Consider the following 12,676-nt stretch of genomic DNA (forward strand, 5'->3'; position numbering starts at 1 on the left):
ACACACACATGTACGTACACATGCACACCCATACCCATCTGTAGCCTCCTGAAATTAAACTTGATGGTGCACATGGATGGGCTTCAGGAAAGTGGTCCAAGATATTTATGTGACCTGAAACCATCGCATGCCCATCCCTATAAGTAGCAATTGTTTATTTAATAACTAAGTAAATAAATATCTTAGTAATTCCCGATTTTCATGTATTTGTTTTTTGTCCCTTGACCCTCTTCTGTTGAACAGGCCTGCACCAAAACCTCCACTTCATGTGCCTAGGCCCTGCAATGCTGTCTATATGAAATGAAATGGGGGGAAATGACCATTTTTATTCTGAAAAAATAGAAGTTTGCACTATTTTTCAGCTGGAAATTAATATTTTTATATCAACCAATAGAATGTTTAATGTTCTATATCCCATTGTTTTAAGAACTCTGAGCTACTGCCTTTGGTGCTACAGTGTGTGAAGGTGGTTTGCGTCCTTGCTCAGGTACTAATAAATTATTAATTTATACTCATATTTATTACAGTGCAGAGCACTGTAGTAAATATTATTTCATCATAATCAAGTTTTCCTAGGATGGAAGCCATTTTTATGATGCTTAAGCAGTCTTGAACCATCCTTCATTTTAAATTTCACAGCAGGCTATATATATATAATACCTCTCAGTGTTTGTTGTTCCATTTAGATCTATTCTTTGTAGGATGCTGACTAGGACTGAAATAAAATTGCTGAGATCAAGGGACCAATGAAAGTTCAAATACAGCTATGTTTTTATTGTTTGCTAATAAAAGGCAAAATGGAGGCAATATGTAATTTGTGGTGCACAAATTACAGGAAGGTAAAGCAAACAACTGCCAATGCTGTTCCTATTGACATTCCATTAGAAAGATGGAAAAATACTATTTGCAAAAATCAAGAAATACTGTTTTTCTTATAATTTGAAAGTTTATAGTAAGCAAAGGCAACCAAAAATTCACTGTAATTATGCATGTACCAAATGGAAATCCAACCTACCTCTAGTGAACTGTGCATATGGAACATAACCATCTTTGGAGAAAATAAAATGTCATTTGTACAAAAGTTATTTCCATCATCATGGTACAGATGCACGTTAAATATACACTGAATTATCTCTTGAAGCTTAAATACCTATCCCAAGATCAGCAGTTTTATCCAGTACCCAGAATCCATTTTCAATTGTAAGAGTCTCAAGTATATTTCTTGTATTTATTTCAGTTCTATAACATGTCAGTCATCTGTTCCAGAATTACAATGGGTTAAGAGAAATCTTCAGATTAATTGTACTAACACAAGTGATTTCTTTTTTGTAATACACAAAAATATAGTTAGCCATAACTGTATATCCTAACTCAATGTACTGTAATGTTAAATGCCTGTTTTCCAAGATAGTGTATAGATTTTCAAATAGCTTTTAAAGTACTGTATATTGAACACTATTTTAATTAGAAATGGTGTGTAATTTCTATCATAATGTCTTTTTCAATTTTTTCGGTCTTCAGTGTTTATGTATCTGTATGTGTGTGAGTATAGATATATACACATCTGCATGCACACGATGCCCATGATGCATCAATGCCACATGATGCCACACAATGCCCATGATGCTCACACTTTGATGGTTTCCACCAATACAGCACAAGCTACTTGTCCTTTTCTTACTTTGTGATGCAACAGACCATATAGCCATAAAACCTATAGGTAGCTTTATAGTTCCGTAACACCCAGTTCAGATGCTTACCTACCATTTATATGATATTTTCATGTGCAGAATAGCAAGTAACTCAGCATGGGTTTAAAACCATATTGTAGCAGTCATATTTTTAAAAAAAAATAGCTGTGCACTGTAACAAAAATGCATTGTTTCATACTAAAAGAAAAAATCAACCCAGTAAAATATTTTGTGAAAACTGAGAATACTCACATGAGAGTACAGTGTTTAGCACTTACAAAGAGTAGATTCCTATAGAGGTACTGTTTGAGTTAAGCTACCATATTTAGGCTGAAAAATAGCAGACAGCTAGATGGCAACAAGGAGATAGACAACTCATTTTGTTGTTGTTGCAGCTCTCTGGTAATCATTCACCCAGTCTTTTGTCTTTCTCAGACATGTGACTCTGCCATGTCATCACTTTTAACTCTTCATCTCCATATGTCCACTGATTTTATAAAAATAATTTAATCAGTTCTTATATGAGGGCTGTTGCATGCCAAACAATTTGAACACTTCAACACTTCAAAAACATTTTGATATTTACCTGCCTTCCTCTTATGCTGAACGTTTTGTTCATTAGTTTAATGCATGGTGATGACCAAATATGTAGCTCTGTAATTAGCTACAATAGAAAAGGTAAAGGTTTCTCCTGTCCAGTCGTATCTGACTCTAGTGGACAGTGTTCATCTATGTTGCTTAGCCAAGGGAGCCTTCATTATTTGAAGATACACTCAGATCATCTCCAATCATAAAGAACCACACTTAAGAGGGCAGAATTCTAGTGCTTTTATGAAAATGGCAAATTTTGAGTTCAGCTATCCTAGTAGTATGTACACTGATCACTTAGATTTCTGAGAGAGAAGTAAGTCATTTCCAATTTGTCTTCCTAAAATTTATTGAATTTCCAATGCCTCTAATGTAAATGTAGGCTCTTTCATATGCTGTCTCTTTATGGTCAGAAAGTCTCTACCATTTATTTTCTCCCCTGATAACTAGCAAAACGGCAATTCAAGGCTTATTTCATTAGCAGCATGGATTACTGACCTACCATCTAAAGGATATCATTAAAATTATTTTATCCCAAACAGCAGCTGGGAAGCATAAGATAAATATATTTGTCCTTGGTTTAGCAAGTTTATAAAAAATAACTGCATTTTTTTAAGTGACAGAGCTACATTTATTTTTTCCTTTCTCATAAAAATACTTAATCAATTGGATCCCTATATTTTACATATTTCCTATTATTATAAATTGACCAATAATATCATCTGTTAATACGTAAAACTGCTTTGAATTCCCAGACTTTGGGTCATTCCAGTTGTATATGTAACATGTTATTTTCCAAAGTCACTTATCCTTGTTTCCTAATAGAGAGAACCAAGACAAAATGATCTTTATTTCTTTTTTGGTACCTAATTTAACTTTTCAATTATTATGCTCTGTATCTAGGCAACAAGAACAGTGATACCTAGAAAGAAATCAGTTAAAAATATCCGTATCTCAAAATAAAGCAAAGTGGAATTATCTAGAAAACAATTTGGTTTATAAACCTTGCATATGTTACCAAGTAATAATTGATATTTTAATTTATAAGTCATTTGGAAATATTAATGTAATATTTATGCTAAGTAGGAAGAGTTATTGATGATTGTAGAACTCTGTTTTCTAAAATGAGATTTGGCAAGTGCTATTAGGATTCTTTATAATTCATGCCTCTTGAATAGTTGTAGGTTTTCTGAGAGCATTGACCCTCCGTTCTCCAAGAAAATTAATTCTATTTAACTGTCACTCAAAATAAATTTGTAATTGCTTATTAAAAATATGACACTTATTTCACCTAGCAAGAAACCCAGGAAGAGACTGCCTATAAAAATATTGAACTATGTAAGATTTAGTCTTTTTTTGGTATTATATTAATTCCCCATCATTTTTTCCTCTTTATTTATAAAAAAAAAGTGGAAGCAAAACTATTTAAGAGATATAACCTTCAGTTAGAAGACACTATGCATTCTTAGTGTCCCAATCTAGCAGGCATTGTAGACGTGAGGTTGTGTACTAACTCTGTGTAGGTTCTCACAACATGTACAATGTGCATAAGTTAGGCAGGAGTCAAATGCATATCACAACCAAAATCAGCAAATGATCCAGTCAATTTGATCTTATCTAGCATTATATAAGTGGAAAGAAACACTGTTCTACGTGTCTGTTACTGAGTCCATTATTCCTTATCACAAAAGGAGTCAATAAAAGTATCAATAAACTTAAGAGAATATTTTTTTTAATTACAACAAAGCACATCATTTTACTTTTACAGCTAGAGTTGTATTACTACTATTTCCTGAAACAGGTCTTCCTCTTAGTTTCCCAACAGAATATTTGTAGACCTCATCTTGACCAAAGCAGGTGCCTAGCCCAATCTGTGATGTTTTCAATCATTGCTTTGTTGGTCTGCATTCGGGCATTTTAGGATATGTAGCATATTAAGCCATCTTATTTTTCCCTCCAAACAATTGGGGACTACTCCAGCTTGAGAGCAAATCTCAGGCCATTGGAAGCTGTGCTTTGGAGAAAAAAGGGGGTTGGTGGTTTGGACATGATAATCTCCATACCTGGAGGTTATGGCTTTAGAAAGAGACAGTTTTCAAAAGAAAGCCCTCGTTTTCAAAAGATTATTTGCTATGGTCATGGCCCTGCTGGACTTTTTTTCTGATGAAGAGGATGAAAAAAAGCTAGGGACATCTAGGAATAATAACTCTGGTGGGATTGACTCCAGTGGTGGGTTTCCAAATTTTTTCCTACTGGTTCTATGAGTGGTTCTAAGCACACGCGTAGGGCTCAAAGACCGAACTCTGTCAACGCTGGTAAGTTGAACTGTTTTTTAGCTGAGCTAAAAAACAAGAGAATATAGGAGAGGTAACCATGGAGGCGAGGCCAACCAGAGGTGGTATTTGCCAGTTCTCTGAACTGGTCAAAATTTCTGCTACCGATATGCCAGAACCGGTCCAAACTGGCTGAATACCACCTCTGATTGATTCCAGCACTGTTGTAGCCAATTATTCCCACTTCACTCTTACTGAAGCCGATCCAAGTAAGAATCACTGCCTGAATCCTCTATCTGCCTCTCAGATTCTTAAATCGATTCACCTGGTCCTGAACAAAGATACAGCAGTCAAAGGCTGGCCGGCCAAAAAGCAGGTCAATACAAAAGTAGACTCTAAGAGGTAACGAACAAGCTGTTCATTTGGATAAACATTTGCATGGCTGATTTTTTTAGGCCTCTGTCATTACCTCCATAGTATAAACATTTTCCTAGGATCACATAGCTATTGTGTGAAACCAGAAAAAGTCGGGACATCTTTAAGGCTTTGGCAGGTGCAACAAGCAACTTCAAATTCTACCCGAACCACATTTACTTTAGATACAAATGATTTTACATCCCCATTAATAATTGAGAACTGGTAGGATAATGCTCTTGATTGGTACATAACAAATGCTTATAAATTACTTTCTGAACTACAATTAATATAAAAAGAAAAAAGCAACAGACACAGAATGTGTCCAGTTCTGGATACAAAAAAGGACAACAGCAAATTGGAATGAGTTCAAAAGAGAGTTACAAAGATGTTGAAGACTTGGAAAGAAGCCCAATATACAACAGTTAAAAGGTCTGAGAAAGGCTGACAAGATAACGACCATTCTTCAGACATCTAAAAGGTGGGATTTATTTTCTACTCTGCCAAAGCATTGGACTGGAAGCTGTAGGCGTAAACTAAGAAGGAAGCAGAATTAATAAGTTTCAGGTACCTTCAAACTTAAAACCTAAACAGATAATCAATCTGTGATTACATATTTACTGCATTTAACTTGTTTTCTAGCAAATGAACTATCAGTAAATAAAAAATATTTTTGAAACTAAAGGTAATGAAATAAGAGAGAGATTTGAAAGTACATGCAGCAATGTTAGGAACTGCGCCTATCCCAAAAGAAAGATTTTTATGCGGAATATTTATTGTTCAGACATGTTTTACAGCAAGAAATGGATTGCATGAGATGCAATGTGAGCTGCCTTTAGGACTTATACTATGGAACAAGAGATCCAAACACCATTTCTTCTTTACTAAAGGAACAGCAACTGATGTATAATTTGAACTGTTGCTATCGTGATTCTTGAAACATTTTCACATTCAACGAAATTAATTATTCTATTTTATGTGTGTGTGGAGTTATTTTAACAAAATCATTCTATACACTATACATGTATACTAGAATACATTCATTTTTATGAAATACATCTCTACAATGGTTGCAATTATATTTTCTTTATTTGATATACAACACTATATTACAGTTTATCTTCTTTCTGTCCAGACCATATACATATATATGTTTCAATATCAGTACACTATATATTATTTTAAATATTTTATATCAAATAAATTGTAAATACACATTTAGTTACCTGTTATTTTTTATTTTATTAAATGATTTTTCAAATTGAGATTTATTGACGAAATAAATGTTTATTTATTCTGCAGTTCAAATAGGGCATCCTTTATAAATCAACACATTTAACTAAGAATAAAGATTTTGTTTTACATTTAACAATTCAATTGTATAAAGACTTATTGAGGAATAAATCTCTTTAAAGTCAGTAATTTTTAATGCATATTGCAGTTATTTAATAAGTATGGCCTCAGAATGTTAGGAAAAAAGTAATTAGGCAGCTAAATTTATCAATTTCTTCTTTGGCAGAGAAGACATCACACTGACCATTTCTTATATTGTTCACTTGATAAATAAGACAATATTGGTTGGGTCAAAATTCTATGCAACTCAGAATGCATAGAGGTTCTAGATCATAGTACATGTCTTCAGAATAAAACATTTTCAAGTCTTCTTGAAAATTATGCCATACAGCTACAGATATAAGATGGAAAGTAAGTCTAAAGCAACTATTTCATTAAAAAGTTTATATAGTAAACAAATTCTCGGTGCTGATTGCTATGTTCACAATAAAGATTGAAAGGAAGCGTAGAAATCAACTACTATCCTTTTATCATTCTGAAAAAAAAAGAAAATAATCACATCGTTTCAATTGCAGGAAGATGAGAAACAATAGGTTTCTGCTAACAGGTAAGACACTAAGTTAACTTTTATTCAGTATGAAGATGTTAATGGACACAGTTGGAAGAAAATTAAAATGTAATTACAGCGTTATCAGCCTGAAGGAAGAGAAATGTTTATTAAGCTACTGATATTGTTTATGCTATTCATATATTGTAATTTATATTGTATATAAATTTGTTGCTGCTGTTAAGATCTTGACTGAGAGAACAATAAATTTCTCAGTCATAGCAAATCTTTGCTACTGTGATTGAAATAATGATTAAAGTCATCAGGACAAATGGATTTATCAGACATATTTATTTCTCTGAAGCAGAAAACAGGATTACATAGCAGAAGGAGAAAAAATCCATTCCTGGATTTCCTCTGCTGCTTATTGGCCATATCCTGTAGCTATCTACTTCTACCTCAGAAAGCCTGAGAAGAATCTCAAGTTCTCACCTCTGTACATGAGAATAATTCAGATCGACTAGATAGCCACTCTAAATTTATTTCCTCTTATTGCTTTGCAATCAAACTGGAATCCAACATCAACAAAAAAAAGCCTCAGGCTTCCTATCCCTCCTGTGCAGAGATATTGTAAACTTGTTTTATACCACCACCACCACATGGGGCTGCTATTTCTAAAAATCTCGCATATGGTGGATGTCATTTATAATGCTGCAGAGAGTATTCAGAAGGATATTATACAAAGTGTATTGATAAGTGTGAAAGCACCTTTCTTGGAAGGATAGAAATAGTGGTGTCCCTGAAAAGCTGACTTATCCAGACAATACTGCACAATTCACAGACAACAATTTGGTTTGAGATTATCCCTGAGGCAAAGTTCATGTAGAGAGGACCCCAAAAAGCCTTCGAGCTGCCTAACTGAGCTACTAGAAGTCAGTTCTGTTTCAGAGTTTTGAAGAGAAGAAAAAACATCAGAGATCAACAAAGAGAAATATAGAGTGTCCCAGACACTTGCTTGATTACTTTGAATCTGTTTTGATTTTTCTATCCCTAAATACTCAAGGGACTGGGCAGAATATATCTCCCCAGGTTCTTCGTTAACGACTTAGATGAGGGAATAGAAGTGGAACTTACCTAATTTGCAGATGATACTAAGCTGGCAGGAATAGCTAATATCCAAGAAGATAGGCTCAAGATCCAGATGGATCTTGACAGGCTAGAACACTGGGCCATATCTAACAAAATGAAGTTCAATGTAGAGAAATGTAAAGTCCTACACTTAGGCAAGAAAACCCAAAAGTACACATATAGACTGGGGTGACTGGGCTTGGCTAGTCTAGTAAAGAGAAGAACCAGGGGAGACATGATAGCAGACTTCCAATATTTGAGGGGCTGCCACAGGGAGGAAGGGGTCAAGCTATTTTCTAAAGCTGCTGTCGGCCAGACAAGGAATAATGGATGGAAACTGAACAAGGAGAGATTTAACTTGGAAACAAGGAGAAACTTTCTGACAGTGAGAACAATCAACCAATGGAACAGCTTGCCCTCGGAAGTTGTGGGAGCGCCATCAGTTGAAACTTTCAAGAAGAGATTGGACTGCCATTTGTCAGAAATGGTGTAGGGTCTCCCGCTTGGGCAGGGGGTTGGATTAGATGACCTACAAGGTCCCTTCCAACTCTGATTATCTGTATCTGTAATTGAGCTCTACACCTTTGGAGAGTCTAATGTTTGCTTTTATGTTACTCACTAATCAGCTCTACCCATTTGTGTCAAAAAAGGCTCTGCCAAGGTGATAAAATATTTTACTTGTTCAGGTATTGTAAGAAATTCAAAATTAAACCATATTTCTGAAAACAACCGCACTGGTTCTATTACATCACACATGTTTTAAATAGTAATTGTGAATCTTGACATGCCCAGAAAAGCTAGATCTCTACAAAATTAGAAAAAGTTTGGGTTTTAAACTTTTATGTGCTTGGTGAATCTGATCTATTTTGCATCACTGATCATTCTATAACAAAATACTTTGAAAAATTATTTCATGTTGCTTATGTTAAAGAACAACAATTGAGGTAAATTCATATGCAATTACTATGGCAGAATCTGAATTTAATAAACGGTGTGCTTATGATATAACATGGAAATTTGGCTCACATTCTGGTATAAAAGAAGAACTTTTAAATTGTTTCCAAAGTTGGGTTATCTTTTAAGAATAAATACCTAATGCTAAAGAACAAGAGATATTCAGCTGGAGGGGGAGCAACAGGTTGAAACTAAACCCTGGCAAGACCAAGTGGCTCTGAGTTTGTGGTTTGTTGGCTGAGGGAGAATTGCTACCTTTGGTCTTGGATGGGATGGTGCTACCCCAAACAGACCCTGTGCGTAAACTGGGGGTTCTCCTGGACTCATGACTCCTGCTCGAAGAACAGGTGGAGATTGTGGCCAGGAGGGCCTTTGCGCAACTGTGGGTTGTGCGCCAGTTACGCCCTTTCCAGGATGAACAATCCCTATTCACAGTCACTTATGCCCTAGTAATTTCCCATCTTGACTATTGCAACGCGCTCTACATGGGGCTGCCCTTGAAGAGCATCCAGAAGCTCCAGTTGGTGCAAAATACAGCAGCCCACATGGTTTTGTGCAGACCCCAATGTGCACATGTATCACCTCTCCTACGGGAGCTGCATTGGCTGCCAATTTGCTTCCGGGTGCAATTCAAGGTGCTGGTTGTCACCTTTAAAGCCCTTCATGACTAGAGACCAGGTTATCTGAGGGACTGTCTCTTGCTGGTCACATCTACCTGACCCATCAGAGTGGGGAGGCAGAAAATGCTGTGGGTCCCATTATCAAGAGAGATACACCTTATGGGACCCAGAAGAAGGGCCTTCTCCATGGTGGCTCCCTCTCTCTGGAACATTATTCTCCCAGAGATTAGAGTAGCCCCACTCTAATACTCTTCCAGAAGGGACTGAAGACCTGATTCTGCCAACAGGCCTGGAGAACCCAGAACGGAATGGAGCCCATGAAATGGCTCGTGTGTGATCTGCAGTCACCAGGGCAGGGGATGGAGAGTGATTTTATTATATTATACTATATTAATTTATTTGATTCTTTTTATTAGTTTTATTGTTTTAAATGTGGTTTTATATTCTGTAAGCCACCTTCATTCGCCATGGGCGACTAGGCGGCAATATAAATTGAATAAATGTAAAAGTAAGGTAAGGAATGAAGCTTGGCTGTAATAGTAATGTTAATTTGTTTTAGCAAATGCAGTTTGAGGCAACAAATTGAATTGGGAGATAAATGAGAATGGGCCAATTATTTTTCCAAACGTTTCATTTCTGTTTTATATCTTCCTATATTAATATCTATCTCTTTCTAGACATACAGAGAACAAGGGGAGAATGCTTTACTGCAAAAATGTTATGAGAAACTTAGATGTCTCCTTACGTTATTATGCTCTTCTGGTTAGAAAGAGAAATCCCGAAGATTAGTATAAAGAGTTCTACATTAAAATCTCCAAGAGATCCAAATTCTTTTCTGGAACCTGTCAGCAGAAACGAAAAGAAGGAGCAGCAGTATTTTTTTTCTTTCCAAAAGGTAATTTTTTTTCTAGCTCTAGTCTAGAGGTTAGAAAATTCCCCTTTCTACTTACCTACAATATCTCTATTTTCTTTCTTTGGCATCAGAGATTCAAAATTGGGTAACTGAGGTTTTTAAATAATTCTTATGAGCTGTATATAGCAGTTTTGAGGTTGAATCTCCTCAATGGTTCTATTCTACAGTCATAGAATAACCTCTCTAAACCCATAAGACAATACCTTAAATTGCACTGTGAATTGCATTTCATAAAGCAAAATAAAATGTAGGTAGAAAATATGCCCAGTGAAATTTTGAGTAGGTTTTAGACTCACATGTCTGTGAAAAAAATTGTAGCATTTCTTCCCTTGACTTTAGAATATAGGAAGAAAAATAGTTATGAATCCATTCCTACTTCATTAGATCAAAACAATTATTGAATCCAAATGGAAATCCCAGTAGATTTCAAATGGCTTGTGGATGTCAGGCTTTAACAGAAATATTAGAAATGTAGCTGGTTACATTTATTCTCACCTTTAAACAGGAATATAGTCTTTGGAGAACAGTCTACATACAGATATAAATTCAGTTTGGCCGTGTAAAACAAATTCATTTTTTTCAATCAAAAAACATTGATTTCACTAACGATTTACAATTGCAAATTGTATTTTACAATACAATTCCAAACATCTAAACAGAATTTCCACTTCAATGAAATATATTCAGAGAGAGGTCTGAACAGTCTAATGCCCTAACAGAGCACCCCAATGAATGTTTACTCAGAAATAAATCCCACTAACAGACACTACTCTCAGTCTTAAGTGTCTGTTAGGATGGCATGCTTTATTATGGGGACTGTGATTTCTGCTTCAGCTGCCTCTCTATACAAGACCAAGTTACAACTACTATACTCCTGGCTGATGTAAAGCTGCACTAGCCTTAAGTACTCAGAATTATATGAGCAGTCTTTGATTATGTTCAAGATCCTGACCATGAGCTATTTCCTACTTTGTCAATTGTTATTCTCAGCGTGTTCCATTGCAGAAAACCTGTTACACTAAAACCCTGCACTGCAACTCCCTGACATTGGTTGCTTTAATAAACTGGTTCTTACAGTTTGTCCTTAGCTGCTTGATTCTTGAAAAAACAGAGGATCCAGGTAGCTGGGGGAGGGGCAGGGAGGAATCAGCATATGATAGGAGCAGGAGCAGGGTGATTTATTTATTTTTGCTCTAGACATATACCTTTAATAGAATCTACTTTCCAAACAGAAAATGTTTTCATTAACATTAATCAGATTCATGGTTGAGAAAAGAGTTAAAATGCCCTGATTCTGTGGTTCCTATCCAGCTAGTGAAAAATTCAAGCACGATGTATCATGTGACAAACTCCATACTGAGTTGTGCTAATTATAACTAGCATTTGGGTTTTAAAATCAATCTCCAAAGGATAGAAAAACATGGTATTACTGTAAAAAGATCGTTAAAGAAAGACAGTTTTGAAATTCAGATAAATGTAAAATGCCAGAGAAAATCCTCAAGAAGGAAGCATTTTAATCAAAGTGTCCAAGAATGATTAAAAAAAAAACTTACAGGAAAAAAGCAAACAAGCAGAAATCAATCTTCATAGTCTCACCTTCCTGGGAAAAAAAGATTAAGATGCACTTTCTTCACATAATGGGGAAGATGCAAGATCAACAGCTGTATTGCTTAATTGCTTTTTCTTTTCTTCTATTATTGAAACCACACTCTTTAAAAAAAAGGAGCAAGTTAATCACCAGGGGATAAAAAATGTTTAAAAAAAACTAGAAATGAGTAATTCAAGAAAGATAGATCCCTACCTGTCTGTTCAAGCCTTTGGCCATGTCCAGAGCACCCTTACCAAACTGAAAAATAACACAACAAACAAATGACACATTCAACTTACTTTTTAAGTACGTGTATGAAGAGAAAGAGAGAGAGAAACATAATACCTCATTTTTAATATCAGGATCTGCTCCCTTCTCTAATAATAATGCAACCAAATCTTCATGATTATTTAAAGCTGCCACCTGTAAGACAAGGAAAGAAAAATATGTCATTTAATGTTACATCTTTTTCAGCCACTGGGGAACTTAAGGGGGATTTTTTGCACATGACAAAAGTCATACTAAATGCCACTTGTGTATAAACACTCTCTAAATCTCATATGTTGTTTGCCTTTTGCAATGAAAGTATGCAAAGATTTGAATGTGTTGAAAATAAATATGTTCACTGAGGGATTCCTTCAATTTCTTACATAGTAAATTTGTGATC

At 35.3% G+C, this 12,676-nt stretch overlaps 2 protein-coding genes and 1 pseudogene across 5 annotated transcripts in view; 2 read left to right on the forward strand and 1 right to left on the reverse strand.

The window, feature by feature from the left end:
- ADAM12 (ADAM metallopeptidase domain 12) overlaps positions 1-4,003 on the forward strand; it is a 287,867-nt gene extending 283,864 nt beyond the window's left edge. Inside the window, exon 23 of the mRNA XM_026704952.2 lies at positions 244-4,003. Coding sequence (XP_026560737.2) covers positions 244-304 — 61 coding nt within the window. The 3' untranslated portion in view covers positions 305-4,003. The remainder of the gene's footprint in view (positions 1-243) is intronic.
- The window catches only part of FANK1 (fibronectin type III and ankyrin repeat domains 1), a 58,903-nt gene that overhangs the window by 10,725 nt on the left and 35,502 nt on the right, over positions 1-12,676 (reverse strand). For 2 of the 4 annotated variants that reach the window (XR_015743461.1, XR_015743460.1), the window contains 5 exons: positions 12,355-12,432; positions 12,223-12,267; positions 12,018-12,131; positions 10,254-10,350; positions 6,284-6,794 (listed from right to left, as the gene is read on the reverse strand). Coding sequence is in view for 2 of the 4 variants with exons in the window: in XM_026704980.2 (XP_026560765.2) it covers positions 12,036-12,131; positions 12,223-12,267; positions 12,355-12,432 (219 nt within the window). In the remaining 2 variants the exon portion in view is untranslated. Of the gene's footprint in view, positions 1-6,283; positions 6,795-10,253; positions 10,351-12,017; positions 12,132-12,222; positions 12,268-12,354; positions 12,433-12,676 lie in introns of those variants that run through there. The other 2 variants (XM_087932549.1, XM_026704980.2) reach the window with 2 other exon arrangements.
- LOC148125790 (uncharacterized) lies at positions 6,664-9,754 on the forward strand (annotated as a pseudogene).

The sequence above is a fragment of the Pseudonaja textilis genome, chromosome 4 (assembly GCF_049901715.1).
Source record: "Pseudonaja textilis isolate UNSWEBS1 chromosome 4, rPseTex1.2, whole genome shotgun sequence".
In the NCBI taxonomy this organism is placed as follows: domain Eukaryota; kingdom Metazoa; phylum Chordata; class Lepidosauria; order Squamata; family Elapidae; genus Pseudonaja; species Pseudonaja textilis.